Source organism: Cricetulus griseus, chromosome 2 (assembly GCF_003668045.3).
Source record: "Cricetulus griseus strain 17A/GY chromosome 2, alternate assembly CriGri-PICRH-1.0, whole genome shotgun sequence".
Taxonomy (NCBI): Eukaryota; Metazoa; Chordata; class Mammalia; order Rodentia; family Cricetidae; genus Cricetulus; species Cricetulus griseus.
In genome coordinates, this window is record NC_048595.1 from 369,011,774 (window position 1) to 369,033,028 (window position 21,255).

Sequence of the window (21,255 nt, forward strand, 5' to 3'; positions counted from 1 at the left end):
CTTTCTAGCCAACCTTTTTTGTTTTGGTTTGGTTTGGTTTTGGTTTTTCGAGACAGGGTTTCCCTGTGTAGCTTTGGAGCCTGTCCTGGAACCCTGTAGACCAGGCTGGCCTAGAACTCACAGAGATCTGCCTGCCTCTGCCTCCCAAATGCTGGGATTAAAGGCGTGTGCCACCACCCAGCAGCTTTTCTTAAAGTATCCCAACTACCTTTTGCCTTGGGGCTTTTATATTTCTCTATTTCTGCATATCTTTTCTATCCTTCTTATTCTGTGTCTGGCTGTGCAGCTGGGTATCTGACCCCTTCTTTTCTCGATTCTTGATCTCATCCTCAGATTTCTTCTACTATTTATTCTCTCTGCCCGCCAGCCCTACCTATTCTTTCTCTTGCCTTGCTACTGGCCATTCATCTCTTTATTAGACCAATCAGGTGTTTCAGATGGGCAAAGTAACACAGCTTCACAGAGTTAAACAAAACCAACATTAAAGAATGCAACACAGGGGCTGGAGGGACTGCTCTTCCAGTGGTCCTGAATTTAATTCCCAGCAACCACATGGTGAATTACAACCATCTGTAATGAGATCTGGTGCCCTTTTCTTGTGTGCAGACATACATGGAAACAGAATGTTGTATACATAATACATAAATAAAATCCTTAAAAAAATGCTTCCTGACTCAGCTTTAGCAACAAAAACTGCAGGGCTCTTTTAAGAGGCCCTCCTACCAAACAATTAAATGGTATTTATGAGCATCTGGTGGCATGCTTCTTGGTGATGACATGGACCTAGAACCAGTAGCATAGACATTGAGATCTACAATTAATAAATGGGACATCCTGAAACTGAGAAGCTTCTGTAAGGCAAAGGACACAGTCAGTAAGACAAATTGACAGCCCACAGAATGGGAAAAGATCTTCACCAACCCCACATCTGCCAGAGGGCTGATTTCCAAAATATACAAGGAACTCAAGAAGCTAGCCACCAAAACATCAATGAAATTAAAAGTGGGGTGCAGAACTAAATAGAGAATTCTCAACAGAGGAATCTAAAATGGCTGAAAGACACTTAAAGTGCTCAAAATCCTTAGCCATTAGAGAAATGCAATTCAAAACAACTCTGAGATACCATCTTACACGGGCCATAATGGGTAAAATCAAAAACACCAATGACAGTCTATGCTGGAGAGGATGTAAATAAAAAGGAACACTCCTCTGATGGGGGAGGTCCTTCTGTGTATATGTTTGTCTTATTGGTTGATAAATAAAGTACTGTTGGCCAATAGGAAAACAAGATAGATGGGACTAGGGGTCAAGGAGAATTCTGGGAAACGTAGGAGAGTCAGAGTCACCATGTGACCCGGGAAGACAGGGCGCTTGCTGCTGGCATCCAATAAGTCTTATAAAATATATAGATTTATGATAATTAAGACTGAGCTAGCAGATGAGAAATCCTAGTCATTGGCCAACCAGCATTTGTACCTAATATAAGTCTCTCTGTGTTACTTGGACCCTTAATGTGGTGGTGGGCAGAACTTGGGCAGCCTAGTGGAAAGCGCCCACTTGACAGCAGGGCTCTGGCAGCTTTGTGGAAAGACTTATTGTTATACTCCTCCTTTGCTGGTGGGAGTGCAAACTTGTAAGACCACTTTGGAAATCAGTATGGTGGCTGCTCGGAAAATGGGAATCAATCCACCTCAAAATCCAGCAATTCCTCTCTTGGGCATATACCCAAATAATACACATTCATACAACAGGACATATGTTCAAAGCAGCGTTGTTTGTAATAGCCAGAACCTGGAAGCAACCTAGATGCCCCTAACTGAAGAATGGATAGAGAAAATGTTGTACATTTACACAATGGAGTACTACTCAGTGGAAAAAACAACATTGGAATTTTAAAATCTGCAGGCAAATGGATGGAACTAGAAGAAACCATCCTGAGTAAGGTAACCCAGTCTCAAAAAGACAAACATAGTTATGTACTCACTCATATATGAATTTTAGACATAGAGCAAAGGATTACCAACCTACAATCCTCATCACCAAAGGAACTAGGAAACAAGAAGGACTCTAAGAGAAAAATGCATAGAACCTGGAGAATGGGAAGGGGCAGGATCTCCTTGAGCTAATTAGAAGCATGACAGTAGGGGAGAGTGAGCTGCCAGAATGAGAGGAGGAGAAGAGGCAGGGAGAGGAGGAAATGGAGGAGCAGAAAGGTCAACTCAGGGGAAGAATAGAAGAGAGCAGGATGAGAGATACCATAACAGAGGGAGCCATTATAGGTCCGAGGAGAGATCTGGCACTAGGGAGATTTCCAGAGATCTACAATGATGACACCAACCAACAATCCAGGCAATGGTGGAGAGGCTACCCTAAATGCACTTCCCCTATAATGAGACTGATGACTACTTTATTTGCCATCTTAGAGCCCTCATCCAGTGGCTGATGGAAGCAGAGGCAGACACCCACAGATATACACTGAACTCTGGAATCCAGCTGCAGAGAGGGAGGAGTGAAGATCAAAGGGGTTGGAACCAGGCTGGTGAAACTCACAGAAACAGCTGGCCTGAACAAGGGGGAGCACATGGACCCCAGACTGCTGTCTGGAGCCAGCACAGGACTAAGCCAGACCCCTGAATGTAGATGTCAACGAGGAGGCCTCGGCACTCTATGGGGCCCCTGGTAGTGAATCAGTATTTTTCCCTAGTGTAAGTAGGGACTTTGAATGCCCATCCCATGTGAAGGGATGCTCTTTCGGCCTGGACACATCGGGGAAGGCCTAGGTCCAGCCCAGGATGATGTGGTGGACTTTGGGGAGCCTCCATGGAGGGCCCTGCCCTCCCTTGGGAGCAGAGAGGGGATGGGGTGGGAGGCTATGGGGAGGGGAAGGAGAGGGAGAAGGAATTGGCATACGAAGCAAGCTTGTTCCTAATTTGAACTAATAAAAAATTATGTGGATCCTAGTTTACAATGTATACATGTATCTATGTAAGCAAATGTATGTATGTACAACATGCATAAATGAGAACAAAAAGGATAATGTTAGGTGACAAGAAAGGACAGAATACAGAATACATGAATCATAAAAGATATTAAGCAAATTACTTTTCTAGATTTAACTGTTATGGAATTTTCTTGTGTGTGTAAGCAATGGATAAATGCATAAAAAATAATGTAATTTATAATGAAAGTGTAAAATTCAAAGCTAAACACCACCACTTCAGAAGACTTGGGTTTGGGAAAGTGCTTGTTTAAGTGTCTATGTTAATCTAGATGCATAGTTTTTTTTTTTTTTTAACTTCTAAAGTCCTTAAGGAAAACTGATTTTTTTTTTTAACAATTTCATAGTTTTTAAGAACATGAAGTTGGGTAGGTAGAGAGGGGACTATCTCAGAGGGATTGGGGGAGTAGAAAGAAGAGTTAAAGAAGGAACAAAAAATTTCCAAGCAATTACAAAAAATTGAAAAATATATGCCATATAGAACAGTAACTTCCCAATTACTTGAAGGATCTTAACACTGGTCAAAGATTGACAAATTATTTTACTAATCCCCAGAAATATAGGATTAAAATCTGTATCTTTGAGTAAAGTGGAATATTTTAGCTTGTGATAAAATATGTCATTCAATATACAGCAGTGACAATACATTAAGAAACACCTTTATTAAAACAACTAAACTTCACAATCCATGTTTTAGAGTCTAACATATGGTTTCTGGAAAAAAAAATAACTTTCAAGAACCAGTATTGTTCTTTGATACAATCATTTGATAGCTGTGTTTCATTCAGTTTAAAAAGTGGGGTTATATAGTAAATTTGGTTTTATAACAAATCGATATCCTTACAGAGGTAAGTTATTTGCAGATTCTTATGTCTGTGATACTTCTTTCATTATATCAAATGATGATGCCCTGTAAATTAAATTATAAGCAATCCTTCAAGGTTTTTGTTTTCAGACAGGGTTTCTCTATGTAACAGTCCTAGCTGTCCAGGAACTTGCTTTGTAGACCTAGGCTGGCCTAGAATTCTACCTGCCTCTGCCTTCCAAGTGCCAGGATTAAAGGTATGTACCACCATGCCTGTTTTCCTTAAAGTTTTTGTGACATTCCATATATTCATTGGACTGATCTGTTATAATAATTTCCTTATATTCAGTAAGATGTGAGTTGTTGGCAAAGGCTTGGCTATATTATTATTTACATGTTTTGTGGTATAAATACTTTGCTTTTCTGAGGTATAAATATCAGACTAAACTCCTTCCAGTCTCTACATGTATGAAGTTTCTACCTAATATGAATTCACTGATGGTTAATGAAGATCACTCTTCAGCTAAAGGCTGTGAAACATTATATGTACAAGCTTTCCCATTAATTCAAAAATCTCTGATGTTGGTTATGGCATGAAGAATAAAGGATTTGTCACATTATTTTAACTTGTCGGGTTTCTATTATGTATACATTTTTGATGTTACATAAGTGTAAAACAATTGTTAAATACTTTTCCACTCTCTTTGCATTTATAGGGTTTCTCTCCAGTTTGTATGGATTCTTTGGTATTAAGGGCTTTACAATTATTAAAAGCTTTACCATAATCTTCAAATTTGTAGAGTTTTTCTCTAGTATGAATTCTTTGGTGTTGTTTAAGATTTGAAGAACAGTTAAAGCCCTGGCAACATTCTTTGCATCTGTAGGGTTTCTCTCCAGTATGAATTCTTTGGTGTTGACTAAGAGCGGAACAATTATTAAATGCTTTGCCACATTTCTCACACTTATATGGTTTCTCTCCAGTATGAATTCTTTGGTGTTGAATAAGGGCTGAAAAATTATTAAAGGCTTTGCTACATGCTTCACATCTATAGGGTTTCTCCCCAGTATGAATTCTTTGATGATAATTAAGGTGTGAAGATGAGTTAAAGGCCTTGCCACATTCTTGGCATTTATAGGGTTTTTCTCCAGTGTGAATTCTTTGGTGATGAGTAAGGCCTGAACTATTATTAAAGGCTTTGCCACATTCTTCACATTTGTAGGGTTTCTCTCCAGTATGAATTCTTTGGTGTTGAATTAGGGCTGAACAATTATTAAAGGCTTTGTCACATTCTTTACATTTATACGGTTTTTCTCCAGTATGAATTCTATGGTGTCGAGTAAGATAAGAGACCATGGTAAAAGCTTTGCCACATTCTTTACATTTGTAGGGTTTATCTCCAGTATGAAGTATCTGATGATAATTAAGGTATGAAGAACAGTTAAAGGCCTTGCCACATTCCTTGCATTTATAAAGTTTCTCACCTGTATGAATTCTCTGATGCCTATACAGGTGTGAAGAACAATTAAAGGCCAAGCCACACTCTTCACATTTGTAGGGTTTCTCTCCAGTATGAATTCTTTGATGTTGGGTAAGGCTGGAAGACCAGTTAAAAGCCTTGCCACATTCTGTGCATTTATAGGGTTTCTCACCAGTATGAATTCTTTGATGCTTATACAGGTGTGAAGAACAGTTAAATGCCTGACCACATTGTTCACATTTGTAGGGTTTCTCTCCAGTGTGAATTCTTTGATGTGGGGTGAGACTTGAAGAACAGCTAAAAGTTTTGCCACACTGTTCACATTTGTAGGGTTTCTCTCCAGTATGAATTCTCTGGTGTTGAATAAGGAGCGAGTTGCGAACAAAGGCCTTGTCACATTCTTTACATTTATAAGGTTTTGTTCCTATTGAATAAATAATGAGGTATCAGTAAAAATTATAATCTTTATATTTATATTTATAATGCTATTTATTGTTAAGATTGTATATTTTTATTCAGTTACATTTTTATATGAAATTTACCCTCACAATGATCCATAAAATATAGAGTTTAAAATTATAATTCTACACCCCAAATTACTACAGCATTACTCAGAAAATACCACAGGTGGGAAAAAAAACCCTAAAATTCCATTGTACTGAAAGATGAAGACAATATGGAATATACAAACAATGGAATACTATTCAACCTTTAAAATGTAATCACATACTATCTAACATAAGGATAAATCTAAAAGGTGCTATGATAGTTGAAATAAAACCTATTACACAAAGACATATGATTTAAATTACTTGAAAATTCTATAGTAATAAAACTTGTAAAACAAAGTAGAATGCTAAATGGAGTAGATTGTATGGAGATAAAAGTACACAGTTTCTTTCATAAGTATAGCTATTTTCAAAAGCGAAAAATGTTTCTAAAAATGTACTACATAACAATTTGAACTTAACTCTATTGAATAGCATACTCAAAATATTCAAAATACTTTTATACAGTTGAAATAAATTTAAATTATAAATTAATACATTTAAATTTATTTGTAAATCACTGAAGTTTCAGTAAAGGCAATGTGTCGATTCATAAACAGATGATAAAATTAGCATAATTTCTACAAATACTCATTTGGCAGGATAAAGCAACTATTGTGTATGGTATGTAAACATAGAAATGGGGAAATAGAAATAAATTTCTATTGGAAATATAGATACAGTTAATACATATTTTATTGTCTTACAGTGTCTTAACTTCAATCCAATCAGAATATGTCTAAACATATTATCAATTTATTTGTGAAAAAACTAGACCAGAAAAAAAAAAAAACACAGAAAAAGACAAGGAGAATCTTGAACCCATAAAATCCTGAAAGAATACTTAAAAATTACAAAAAAAATTCTTTCAATTATGTATCCTTTTTGGCTGGGACTGTAGAAACACATGCATTTTAGATACCATCTTACACCTGTCAGACTGGCTAAAATGAAAAACACAGTTTAACGCTGGACAGGATGGGAGAAAGGGGAACACTCCTCTATTGCTGGTGGGAGTGCAAACTTGTACAGCCCACTTTGGAAATCAGTATGGCGGTTTCTCAGGAAAATGGGAATCGGTCTACCTCAAGATCCAGCAATTCCACTCTTAAGCATACACCCAAAGGATGCATATCACACCGCAAAGACTATGTTCATAGCAGCATTATTTGTAATAGCCAGAACCTGGAAACAACCTATATGCCCCTCAACTGAAGAATGGATAGAGAAAATGTGGTACATTTACACAATGGAGTACTACTCAGCAGGAAAAACAAAAACAAACAAACAAACAAAAAAAAACCAATGAAATCTTGAAATTCAAAGGCAAATGGAGGGAACTAGAAGAAACTATCCTGAGTGAGGTAAGCCAGACAAAGAAAGAAAAATATGGTATATACTCACTCGTAAGTGGATATTTGACAGAACAAAAGATTACCAGCCTACAATCGACAACCCCAGAGAAGTTAGGAAACAGGGAGGACCCTAAGAGAGACATATATGCCCCCCCCCCCCCGAGAAGCAGAAAGGGACAAGATCTCCTGAGTAAAATGGGAGCATGGGGGAGGGGAGTGCGAGGAAAAAGAAAGAAGAGGGAAGAAGGGGAGGGGGAGGAGAACATGAGGGATCAGGAAAGTCAAGTTGGGGGAAGAACAGGGGAGGAGAGCAGAGAAAAAGATACCTTAATGGAGGGAGCCACTGTGGGCTTAATGAGAAATCTTGCACTGGGGAAGTCTCCAGGGATCCACAAGGATGACCCCAGCTAAGAATCTAAGCAATGGTGGAGAAGCTACCTTAAATGCCCTTCCCCTATAATGAGATTGAAGACTACTTTAAATGCCGTCATAGTCTTCATCCAGTAGCTGATGGAAGCAGAAGCAGAGATTCACAGCTAAGCACTGAGCCAGCTAGGCACTGAGCCTAACTCCTGGAGTCCAGTTATGGAGAAGGAGTGATGAGTAAAGGGTTGAAGACCATGCTGGGGAAACCCACAGAGACAGCTGACCTGAACAAGTGGGAGTTCACAGACCCCAGTCTGATAGTTGGAAAACCAGCAGAAGCCCCAACCAGGCCCCTTGAAATTGGGTGTCAGTTGGGGGGCCTGGGCAACCTCTGGGGCTTCTGGCAGTGGAACCAGTATTTATCCCTAGTGCACAAATGGGCTTTGGGAGCCCACTGTCTATGGAGGGGTACTCTCTCAGCCTAGATACCTGGAGGGGGGCCTAGGTCCTACCCAAATGATGTGACAGACTTTGATGATCCCCCATGGGGGCTTCACCCTCCCTGAGGAGTGGATGGGAGGGGTGGGATGGTTGGTGGGGGGAGGTGGGAGAACAGGAGGGAGAGGGAACTGGAATCAGTATCTAAAATAAGATTGTTTTTAATTTAAATAAAAAATAATAATAAAGAGAGAGTTTGAAAAAATCACAAAAGAGTACATTCACAGAGAGCTCTGAGGAGACAATTTTAATCAATGAGCATGTAGATAAATTAGAGAACTCATTTGTGGCTACTATATTATAAAGATTTAACACAGAGGTCTTTAGAAGTATGTATGAATTGCCTGAGCTCTACACAGCAATGAAACATCTACCAGGATGTAGATCTTCATAGGCAAAAGGGATTACTTTGGTAGTCACTATGAATGCGTGTAGAGATAACTGGAGGGGAAGAACATGACTCAGAAGACTTAAAAGTATTACAGACATCCACAAGAAATCTCCTTGTTTCATAGAGAAATAAATGGAGACTCCTAATAATTATTTCCATCAAACAGCTTCTCAATCTACATTTTAAAAGCCTGGCATTCTGTTGGATTTTTGGACCTCTTATCTGTGCCCTTTCATTCCTACATACCTGGGTATATGGCTACTGCTTGTTGTTTCACATTCCAAGACCGTTTTCTTTGTTCCAGAAATGTAATCAGATATGGCTTAGAGAAAGCAAGACCTGTTTGTAGAAAAATGATGCTTTGTGTTGGTCTCTGAGAAATTGGCATTTCTATCCTAGTATTGGCTTAAAAGGAAAGAGGACATAATAAAAGCTTGTAGGAAAAAAACTATTTCTCCAAGTCTTTCCTGATAAGTATATTAGAATATGAAGGAAGATTTTACAATTTTATATCTTGAGCTTTACTTACAAATACAGAAAATTTAAAGTTAAAAGTGTGGTGTATTGTTTTATTTTAAATGTGTGTGGTATGTTTCACGCAACTGAATTTCTAAAATTACCACTAGAGTGAAGGATTCATAATTTAAAACAAAAGAGGTTAAAAATAGAATATAATAAAACCTATCTAATCTATTATTAGATAATAGATAAATTTATTTTTTCCTTAAAAGCAGAAATATAAAATTCATTGATATAAAGATTAAGCTCCCATGAGATATTTTACAAAGAAAGGCAATTAAATGTTTACAGTGAATTAAGAATTCAGTAGGGAGGCCCGGTGTTGGTGGTGCACGTCTTTAATCCCAGCACTCGGGAGGCAGAGGCAGGAGGATCTCTCTAAGTTCGAAGCCAGCCTGGTCTACAAGAGCTAGTTCCAGGACTGCCTCCACAGCTACACAGAGAAACCCTGCCTCGAAAAACAAAACAAAAACAAAAACAAAACAAAGCAAAACAACCCCCCCCAAAAAACAAACAAACAAAAAAAGAATTTAGTAGGGAAGTGATACTCACCTAGAGAAACAAGGTTGCTGTAATTCTCTAACATCACATCACTATACAAATCCCACTGTGCAGGGTCCAGGCATTCAGACTCCTCTGGAGAGAAATCAACAGCCACATCTCTGAATGACAACTGTCTCTGATATAGAAATAAATTAATTGCATAAAGTAAGTAATTACCAAGCAATAAGTAGTTATATATTTCCTGACTTCCTAATTTTACCAAAGATGAATGGAGAGGTAGAAGTGGTTCTGATTTAAGTGGTTTTGATAAAATTCTTTGATATGTAGTAATATTATCTCATGGATCATCTACCTTTAATGAAAAATGATATAAGACCCAGTAAACTCATAAACATTTTAATGAAATATATAGTGTAAACTGAAGGAATCTATACTTATATATAGTGTGTGCTAAATTTGTATTATACTATATAAATTGTATATCTTTCACATAGAATATCATTAAGAATAAGTTAGAATACTATCAATCTTTTAAAAATATATACAATTATGAATAAGAAATGTAATAACACCAGACTCCTCAATGTAGACTCTGAAAGCCCAGAAGGTCCTGCACAGATGTTATGCAGACATTAAGAGACCACGGATACCAACCCAGACTACTATACCCAGCAAAACTTTCAATCACCATGGATATTCCATGACAAAACAAGATATAAACAATACCTATCCATAAATCCAGCCCTACTGAAAGCATTAGAAGGAAAACTCTAACTCAAGGATGTTAGCTGTACCCATGAAAGCACATCCCACACCAGCAAATCCTAAAGAAGGGATATACACACACCACCACCAAAAAATAACAGGAATCAACAATCTCTAGTTATTAACATCCCTTAACATCCATGGACTCAACTCACCTATAAAAAGATACAGGCTTGCCAAGCAGTGGTGGCGCATGCCTTTAATCTCAGCACTTGGGAGGAAGAGGCAGGCAGATCTCTGTGAGTACGAGGCCAGCCTGGGCTACAGAGAGAGTGCCAGGACAGGCTCTAAAGCTACACAGAGAAACCATATCTTGAAAAACAAACAAAACAAAACAAAACAAAACAAAAGACACAGACTAACAGAATGGATGCAAAAACAGGATCCATCCTTCTGCTTTATACAAGAAACCCACCTCAACTTCAAAGACAGACATTACCTCAGAGTAAGGGTAGGGAAAAGACTTTCCAATCAACTGGACCTAAGAAGCAAGCTGGTGTACCTGTCCTAATATTTAACAAAGTAGACTTCAAACTATAGGTAGACAAAAGAGATGATGAAGGACATTTCATATTCATCACAGGAAAAATCCATCAAGACTAAGTCTTAATCCTGAGAATACATGCCCCAAATATAAGGACAGCCACATCTGTAAAAGAAACATTACTAAAGCTTAAGTTGCACATCAAATCCCACACACTAATGGTGGGAGACTTTAACACCCCACTCTCACCAATGGATAGGTTTGCCAGACAGAAAATTAAGAGAGAAATAAGGGATCTAACAGGATGTTATGACTCAAATGGGGTTAACAGACATCTATAGAACAGTCACCCAAACACAGAGGAATATACCTCCTTCTCAGCACTTCATGGTACCTTCTCTAAAACTGTCCACATACTTGGTCACAAAGCAAATCTCAACAGATACCAAAAAATTGGAATAAACTCCTTTATCTTAGCAGATCACCATGGCTTAAAGCTAGAATTCAACAACACAAATTCTAGAGGAAAAAAAAAGATATACTACATGTCATTTATCTCCTCAAACATTTATCATTATTTTTATGATCAAAAGTCTAAGACCCTATCTTCTAGTTTCTGAAATGTATAGTATGTAACTTGTACCTGTGATCACCATTCTGTATAATAGTATTTTTGTCTTGCTTCCCCCTAAATGTATAATAGCGCCAGCTCTCATTCCCTGATGTCATTATACCTCCAATTTCTGAGATCAAATTTTGATTGAGACCAAGTGGCATTTGTGTTTCTTTGCCTGAATTATTTCCAGATTTACCCATTTTCTTATAAATGATAGGATTTCATTCTGTTTCACAGCTGAATAATATTTCATTATACATGTATACCACGATTTCTTGGTTATTTTTTATTTTCTAACTTCATTTTGTTACAAATCTAGACAATTACAGAAATAACATTTCAACTAAGTTTATGTGACCTCAAAAGTATAGAAAAAAGAATATTTTTTAAAAGGGCCAAAAATCAAGTATTTGTGCTAAAATATGTTTAAAATAGTTTCATAGCAAAAAAGAAAGATTAGAGAAAACCTATTACAAATCAGCCAAATAAAACTGATCAAATAATATTTATATCTCATACATAAAATAGAGCTAAATATTAGGAAAAAGAAAATTTTCATGTCTTTGAAAATAAGGAATTTTTCAGAAGAATCTCAAGTGCCCCAGAAATACTTAAGGAGATGCTCAACATCCTTAGCCATTAGGGAAATTCAAATCAAAATGACTCTGAAATTCCATCTTACACCTGTCAGATGGCTAAGATCAAAAAAAACAAGTGACAACTCATGCTGGAGAGGATGTGAAGCAAGGAGAACACTCCTCCATTGCTGGTGGGAGTGCAAAATTATATAGTCAGCCACTTTGGAAATCAGTGTGGTGGTTTCTCAGAAAATTGGGAGTCAATCTACCACAAGACCCAGCTACACCACTCTTGGGCATCTACCCAAAGGATGCTCAATCACACCACAAGGACACTTGCTCAACTATGTCATAGCAGCTTTATTTGTAATAGCCAGAACCTGGAAACAACCTAGATAACCCTCAACTAAGGAATGGATAAGAAAATGTAGTACATTTACACAATGGAGTATTACTAGGCTGTTAAAACAATGACATCAGGAAATTTGAAGGCAAATGGATGGAACTAAAAAAAAAAAAATCATCCCAAGTGAGGTAAAGAGACTACTGGAAAAGGGGTGTATTTCAGGGTCAGGAAAAAACCTGGCTTAAGGGAATCTCCCAGAAATCTATAAGGATGACACTAGCTAAGACTCCTAGCAATAGTGGCTATGTAGCCTGAACTGGTATTCTCCTGTGACCAGATTGGTGCCTAGCCCAATTGTCATCAGAGAAGCTTCATCTAGCAACTGGAAGAAACAGATGCAGACCCATAGCCAAACATTAGGCAGAGTTCAGGGAATTCTACAGAAGAGGAAGAAAGGATTGTAGGAGCCATAGGGGTCAAGGACACCACAAGAAAACTCAGAATCAGCTAACCTGGGCTCACAGGAGCTCACAGAGATCAAACTGATAACCTGGGAGTCTGCATGGAACTAAACTAGGCACTCTGCATATGTAACAGTTGTGTAACTTGGTCCTCGTGTGGGACTTCAAACAGTAGGAACTGTGGCTGTCTCTCTTTTATTTGCTTTTAGGACCCTACTCTTCCTATTGGGTCACCTTGGCCAGCCTTAATCCATGGGGAAGTGCTTAGTCTTCTGCAACTTGATACGCCATGTTTTGCTGACACTCAAGGACACCTGCCCTTTCCTGAACAGAAAGAAAGGGGTATGTATTAGGGGGTGGGGACAAAGAGGGAGAGGGACATTGTGAGGAGAGGAGGGAGGGAAAGCTGTGGCCAGGATGTAAAATAAATAAATTTATTTAAAAGAAGAGGTGGTGGCGAATGCCTTTAATCCTAGCACTTAGGAGACAGAGGCAGGCATATCTCTAGGAGTTTGAGACCAGCCTGGTCTACAAGACCTAGTTCCAGGATAGCCTCCAAAGCCACAAAGAAACCCTGTCTTGAACACCACCCCCACAAAAAAAGAAGAAAATGCCATAATGACACCCAATACTGTATATGCTAATTAAAAAAGAATTGACTATTGGGAAAACATAAATGACACTAGACATATTTAAGAGCAACCATAAACACTGAGTCATACATTCTTGATTATTTCATGTCATTTATTATTTATTTTGAGTTACAATTTTTCTATTGTTAACTTGCTGATAACAATTTTTGCTTTACAATAGTGGAGAGGCTACCTTAAATGCCCTTCACCTATAATAAAAATGATGACTACCTTAAATGCCATCATAGAGCTTTCATCTGATGAAAGCAGAAGCAGAGATCCACAGCCAAGCACTGAACCAAACTCCTGGAATCCAGTTTCAGAGACTGAGGACTGATGAATAAAGGGGTCAAGACCACACTGGGAAAACCCACAGAAACAGCTGACCTGAGCAAGTGGGAACTCGTGGACTCCAGTCTGACAGCTGAGGAACCAACATAGGACCAAACCAGGCCCTCTGAACATGGGTGTCAGCTAGGAGCACTGAGCAGTCTATGGGGCCTTGGGCAGTGGAACCAGGATGTATCCCTAGTGAACTAACAAACTTCAGGAGCCCATTTCCCATGGAGGGATACTTTCTCAGCATAGATACACAGGGGAGGGCCTAGGCCCTGCCCCAAATGACTTGACCCTCCCTGGGGAATGGATGGAGGATGGGATGGGGGAATTGGTGGGGGCATGGGAGGGAGAGAGAACTGGGATTGATATGTAAAATAAGATTGTTTCTAATTTAAATAAAATCTATAAAAATAAAGCAATTTTTGCTTTAATATTATGAGTCACATTAATAGTTCACAGTACATTTATGAAGCCAAATATCACTGTTGTTTATAAAACTCAAAGCTGACACCCATTACATATTCCAGTAAACTTATTTTGTAAAGCAATACCTTTTTGGTTTTGATATTTTTTATAGTAAACTTCTAAATTACAAACCTCAAGTATTTGAAAGATGTTCCAAGGATAGATATAACAGAATTGATAAAATCTACACTAACTGTGAGACTTAATGAGAAAAGGAGAAAGAATGGGAGAAGATTCTGATATATTTTACAGAGATAACCTTGGCTATCATAGAAAGGAGAAATAAAGTATTTAAAATGTTTACTACATGTATAAAAGTAAAGATTTGCATGTTTTAAATACCATGTATTTTGGGAGGAAAATTAAGACTAAGCCCTTGTCTTGGGCCATATTTACCTTAGAACCAGCCATTTCTTCTTCTTCCTTCTCTGTGTTTCTTTCTGTTTTTGACTCAAAAGAGAGCAGATCATGTAGACTTTCACAGAACTCTTTTTTGTAGGTTCAAGATTGATGTTGGCTTTCACTCAGTTGTTGATGAATTTCTGCATCTCATTTTTACTAATACTTTTAAATGAGACAGTATTTAGCTTAAATCTGGAAAAACACTCAAGATCAGTGTTTCCATATATGAAGAGGGGAAAAATTATGAGGCATTGATATTTTATACCTAAAAAGGAAAGATAGAAAAAGTTATCTATAACTTTTAGAATATAAATGAATTTGTTTATTCAATGATAATAAACTATTAAATAATCAATAAATCATATATGAACACTTCTAGAATGCCAGTTCCCTCTCAAATGACTTACTATAAAACTTCAATGTCCAGATAACAAGATAGAGGACCACCCACCAGAAGCTTTCAAAAGAGGATTTATTGTAATTTTGAATCATTGTAATAGATTTCAATTATAAGTTATCTACTATATTTTCTTCAATCCCCCCCCCCCCCACACACACACATTTTGCAGTCACAATGAGACAGAAATTTTTCTCTATTTGTTTTCTCTGGTGGCATTATCAGTAAAGATATGAAATTCCATTCAAAGTCACCTGCCAAGAAGAATAACCTGAGAAAGACATTCACTAATTACTAATGGAATGTAAAGTCAATGTCCCAGTTTGCTTTCTGCTGTTGATAAACACCACAACTGATACCAATTTTGGCAGGGGAGGGTTTATATGGCTTATAGTTTACATTTCATCACTGAGGGAAGTCATAGCGGGAACCTGGGGGCAACAACTGAAGCAGAGATCATTGAAGAATGCTACACAAATGTTGTGACAGCAACCAACTACTCTGGTTATATTTAAGTCCCATTCCATGAGATGGAACCCATACCTGACTCTGCTCTGGAGAAGAATCTAAGACTGGTTAGGCCATGAGCCTGGGGGAAACCAAATATTGTTCTGCAAAAGGAACACAGCAATATAATGACTCCTAATGACATTGTCTAGCTCAACAATCATCAGAGAAGCTTCCTCTTCCAGTAGATAGGAACTAACACAAAGGCCCAAAACTGGACAATGTGTACAGTGTGAAAGACTTTGGAGCACTCAGTCTTAAATGGGATGTCTTCATCAAACTCCTCCACCTGGGCTCAAGGGGCTATATATAAGAGGAGGCTGAAGGACTGTGAGAGCTAAAGGGAATGAATGACTCCAAGGAAACATTGTCTTCCAGACACATCAGCACTGATGTACATGTGAACTCAAAGGGACTGCACAGGGCCTGCCCAAATTCAAGCCAGATAGTGTTCCAGTGTGGAGAAGGGGTAGTGGACATGGGTTCCCACAGCAACCAAGGAGATATCTCCAATTGGCATCTGCTTACAAAGGAAAAATGAGCTTTCTCCCATGGAGTCTCACTGGATATATTAACTATACTTAAGGAGAGGCTTCATGCCCACCAGTAGATGACTAACTCAATGGTATTTTTTTTTTTACTTTTTTTTTGATATTGTTTTATTTGGGCATTATTTTGTCTTATTGGTCTTTTTTTTTTTTTTCTTTGTTGAGACAGGGTTTCCCTGTGTAGCTTTGGAGCCTATCCTGAAACTAGCTCTTGTAGACCAGGCTGGTCTCAAACTCATAGAGATCTGCCTGCCTCTGCCTCCCAAGTGCTGAGATTAAAGGTGTGAGCCACCACCCGGCTCTGTCTTATTGGTCTTTTGCTTATCTATTATGGTTTCTGATTTTGTATCTTTGTGGGGTATGTGTGCGTTCATTTTTCTTTTACTTTTTGTCTGTCTTTTTTTCTAAAGTAGAGAGAAAGAAATGGAGTGGACTTGGATGGGTGGGAAGTATCTGGAATTAGTTGGGGGAGGGGAGATCATGATCAGAATATAATATATAAAGATATTTTCCAATAAAAATAACTAAACATAAAGAAAAGAAAAGAAAAAATAAAGTATAATACACAAAAAGTACTTGTTATATAAACCAGACAATCCAAGTTCTAAACCTGGAAACCACAGTGAAAGGAAAGAACCAACTTCCAAAAGTTGTCTTCTGACTTCCCACATGCAAGCCATGGCAAGTGTATGGCTGCACACAGACTTCTTGTACGCACATGCTTGTTCACAAAACACTAACGATAAGTAATATATAAGTCTTAACATTAAAAAAGGGCATCCAAGCTATAAAGAAAGGGATAGGGATGCAAAATTAGAGGGCTGTTTCAGGCAGGAAGAACTGCACAATAGAAAATGATTGAAATCAGAGTAAATTGGTAAGGAATACAAATATAAAATTCAGTTAAAAACAGAAAAAAGGTGGTGGGACACACACACACACACACACACACACACACACACACACACACACACACACACACACAGTCTCAACAAACAACTAAGTGAGATGATACTTTCATTCCAAGCACTCAGAGAGACAGAATTAGGAAGTAAGCTGTGAAGTTAATACTAGACTGGTGTACATAGAGAGTTCTATATAAGCCAGGACTAGATAATAAGACCCTGTCTCAAAAACAAAAAGAAACCCAAGAACATTATAATAGAACATCTTAGCCTTGTATGGTGGATGTCTTAGTTAGGGTTTCTATTGTGAAGAAACGCCAAGACTAAAAGCAAATTAGGCAGAAATGTGGTGATATTTTGTTTGTAATCAAAGCTTGCCCAAAGATGAGAGGGTAAAGCTAGTCACTAGTTAACTATAGAGGTCTGGAGATCTGTTTAGACAGCCAGGAAGTGATATGGTTGGGTGGAGAGAGTAATGTAAGGCTGGAGGAGACAGGAATAAACAGAGACCATCCCAGTCACCTGAAATTGGCTCAGACCATCTGAGCTACCTGAAAGAAACACCCTGTTGAGCTGCCTGCAAGTTGTGCACTGGGCTCAAGGTTTCATGCTTTTGTGAGGCATTACCCATGCTGACATGGATTTTTGGGGATGCAGCTGTCTTTATTTCTGCTCCTGTAAGTAACCCTTCACCCATACTTCAATAACTAACCCTAGGGAAACTCACTGGTTCACCAAGTTGGGTTTTGGTGTTATTCTTATTTTGGTCTCTCATTAGTTCCCTATCTGGGGTGGGTAGGCATTTATGTAGTCTCCCCAGGAATATATGGCACATACCTGCTAAGATTACATGTCAGTAATGACTTCCTTATAGGCATGAACTTTAATAAGAAGTTTCCCAATTTCTTTTTTTTAAAGGTTGGTTTCATATACCCAAGCTGGTGGCAAACTCACTATGTAGCTGAGGATGAACTTGCTCTTTTTTTTTTTTTTTTTTTTTTTTTTTGAGACAGGGTCTCATGCACGTTTGGCAGGTCTAGAACTCAATATGTAGATCATGTTGGCTGTAGAGTCACAGAGATCCACGGGCTTCTGTCTTTAGAATTCTGGGATTAAAGGCATGCACCACCACAGCCATCCTGTTCCCTTGGCCCAGATCTGTTTTACTATTTCTTAGTCTTAAATTTAAATCATGAATCCAATAAAAAGCACATAAATGTAGAAATAATATAAAAAACAACAACTCCTCAGAGGTTTGTTCAACTTGGAGATTCCAAAAGCCATCTGGAAATTAACTAAGAGAAAAGGCAGATGGAGTGAATAAAGAACTTGTTTGGCCCGAATCCATTGATGCCCCCCCCCCATATACTACCTGGAAAGCACTAAACTGCCCATGTGCAGGGAAAATATAGCTGAAGTAGGTACAAAAAGGGCTCACTGAAGATACGTCTATGAGTACAATAATGGAGAATAGTATGTAATACTACTTAAAGATACTGTTGTGGAATATTAGTTTAAGATGTTATATTCATTTATGATGTGGAATATTTGTTTAACTCTATGAAACTGTGTTACTTTGCCACACCTGAATGGTCTAATAACTAGCTGAATGGCCAATAGCAAGGCAGAAGAGAGATAGGTAGGGCTGCCAGGTAGAATAAATAGGAGGAGAATCTAGGCTGTAAAGAAGGAAGAACTAGGAGGGAGAAAAGGAGAAGAGGAATGTAATGAGAGGTTTCTTGGCCCAGTTAGTTCCCACCGCCCTTCTCTGCCCCAAAGAAACACACAGACGCTTTATTAATTATGGAACTGTTGGCCTTTGGCTAAGGTTTCTTATTCTTAATCATTAACCCATTTCTATAAATCTATGTATCTCCATGTGGTCTTCTCTTACCAGAGAAAGGGTCTGGACCTGTTACTCCTCTAGCATCCTACATGGTGACTGTCTCTTGCAGTCCAAAATGTCCTTGAACCTGCTACATAGCCAAGCTGCTTTTCTGTTTTTGTTTTTGCAGTGCTAGGGATTGAACTCAGGGACTTGCACATGCTAGGGTTATGGCTTAGGCAAGGGCTCTACTAGTGAGCTACACCTCAGCCCTGCCAAAGATTTTCTTGAAGTCCTGATTCTCCTGCCTCTACCTACCAAATGCCTTGCTGTCACACGTGCACTTAGGTAGAAAACAAAACATAAAAAGGGTTTGTAATTTGAGAGCATGTTACTGTGTAGATCTCTAAAAAAAACCTGTTTTCTTCATATGCACCAGGCAATATATTTTTCCTATTTTAAATAATGTATAGTGCCACACCAAATCCAGTAGATTCTGTGTGACAAGTTCCACAGACTGAGATGATAACTTCAAAAGAAGGCCGTCTGCTGGAAACAGTTGTGTAACTCTCGGCCAGAGAAAAATAGTGAGCTGTAGTTCTCATGGCAATCTTTGTTCTTCTAGTCTTTTCTCATATTAACGAAATGTTCTATGCTCACATTTTAAACAAAAGATATAAATGAAAAAACCATCCCCTGAGATGTGGTCACTGACAGTGACCTCATCTCCAGGAAAACCAGCGCTTTTCAAATTATTCACGACATTCACATAAGTACAAATAGTATTGACGAAAACTTCCCCAACAATAAAATTTCATAGGGCTGTACCTGTGTAATTGACAGTAGGTTTAAATGTTTGGTAAAGAAAATTTTTTGATAAGAAAAAAATCAAAATAGCTCAATATTTCAAAGATTCAGAAGAGCTAGGCAACGAATGTTAAACAGTAACTGACCACAAAAATTTATTTAACCTGATCTTAGAAAATAGGTGGTAAAACCAGAACAAGAAATTAGGAATCTAGTATCCACAAATATTAGGACCCTGAGCAAGTCAGATCTCTTTTAATTGATTTTTCACCTTTCAGATAAAGTATAAATATATTGGCATATCTTTTCAGGAAGAACTGTCATGTACATGGAGCATCAGTGTACTCAGATGCCACATTAGGTGATATGAGTCATCTTAGAGCTTATACTCTATAGACAATGGCGATAGATGGATGAAAAGAAGAGTGAGTAGAGACTGTAGTCAGAGACTTAAGTAAGCCAGGTCATGCTCCTCCACCCCCAACACATATCATCACACCTTAACTATCCTCCAACATTATTAAAAATACCTAAGACCATGCCTATCTTTCTCAGTCCAACTCATCTCTCATGAAAATTGGCCCAAAGCTTCCAACATCACACAATCCCTGATAAATATTGGATTATTTTTCACTCTAGAGTGTAGGATCAATAATTCCTCGGACTAAGCAAATCTAACTAAGGTGGTCCTCTTTCTGGAAGTTCTATCTCTGTATGGAAGTGTTGCTATGAGAGTTCAGGTCAGAGGGGTAGTGTACTTTGGGACTTTATCTTCAAGGGGGGGGGGCTTTTAAAATCAGTAATGATTTATTCCAAATAAATGGAACAGCATTCCAATACATCGACTTCCCTTACAGAACTCTGCCTACAGAAACTGTTTTTATAAACTGCAACAAAGAGTTGCAAGCTAGAGACTCCACTTGGTTAAATACACCGAGAATCTCATAAGTACAACAGTCATGCAGGTCTCACTAAGCTGGTAATATGATCTTCCCGCGGCAAAGCTGGAAAATGATTTCATTTATACACCTCCCAAGATCAGGCAGTCAGCAGAAACATCCCTGTCTGGAGGGGGAGCGGGATCTTTTCAGTTCTTAGAAGCACACTGGCAGCACACTACATTCTAACAGAGCGATCTCTGAAAGTACTGTTCCAATCATCTCCCCAGACATGAGCTGAGCATCCTGATCGGGTAACGCGGCCTAGGTCACCGCAAAAACGTCCCAAACAGGTTCTATTTGCCTTATATCCACCCACATTTCTGCCCCCAAACAGGTTCTATCTGCTTTATATTCACCCACATTTCCGCTCCCCCGTAAGCATTGGAAGCCCCCTCCGACCTGCAGAGTGTCTCCGGCTTGTAGAGCTCCTCTTTCCCCGCTGGCAGCTACCTTCAAGTCAAATAACCCAAACCCAAGCTTGCAGAACAGCGAACAGGTACATCCACAAGACTGAACTCTAGGGAATACCCTTGAGAGGTGTACGCACACAAGGAATGCCGAAGCCGGGTTTCCACGGCCCTTGCTTGTGACGTCACACCAGGAGAGACTACATTTCCCACAAGTCTCTGTGTGTGTGGAATTTCAGGACCCCCCTTGAAAGGATTTGAATATTTCCTGAGTTTTTAGCTCTGCTTCCTGAGATTGAGGGTGTCATAGACACCCATGGCAAAACACCAATGCACATAAAATTAAGATGTTTCTTTTTAATTCCCCG

General features: G+C 38.5%; 1 protein-coding gene across 3 annotated transcripts; it reads right to left on the bottom strand.

Moving 5' to 3' along the window:
* Positions 1–3,635: 3,635 nt before the first annotated feature.
* LOC100752187 (zinc finger protein 724) lies at positions 3,636–21,048 on the bottom strand. Of its 3 annotated transcripts, none has more exons than XM_035440654.1 (5): positions 20,880–21,048; positions 14,545–14,815; positions 9,511–9,594; positions 8,686–8,778; positions 3,636–5,705 (listed from the first exon to the last, which is right to left on the bottom strand). In XM_035440654.1, the coding sequence occupies exons 3-5, from the start codon at positions 9,542–9,544 to the stop codon at positions 4,465–4,467; spliced, it is 1,368 nt and encodes a 455-aa protein (XP_035296545.1). In that variant the 5' UTR covers positions 9,545–9,594; positions 14,545–14,815; positions 20,880–21,048; the 3' UTR covers positions 3,636–4,464. The 3 variants fall into 3 exon arrangements, with proteins under 3 accessions (XP_035296545.1, XP_027255984.1, XP_035296544.1); XM_027400183.2 differs by having other exon boundaries at positions 9,511–9,637; XM_035440653.1 differs by lacking the exon at positions 8,686–8,778 and having other exon boundaries at positions 9,511–9,637.
* Between the last annotated feature and the right edge of the window lie 207 nt (positions 21,049–21,255).

Coding starts and splice junctions, on each gene's coding strand:
- LOC100752187 (XM_027400183.2), bottom strand. Junction 8,779..9,510: donor CAGCAACCTTGTTTCTCTAG/GTGAGTATCACT, acceptor TTCTACAAACAG/GTCTTGCTTTCTCTAAGCCA. Junction 5,706..8,685: donor AGCAGTAGCCATATACCCAG/GTATGTAGGAAT, acceptor TTTATTCAATAG/GAACAAAACCTTATAAATGT.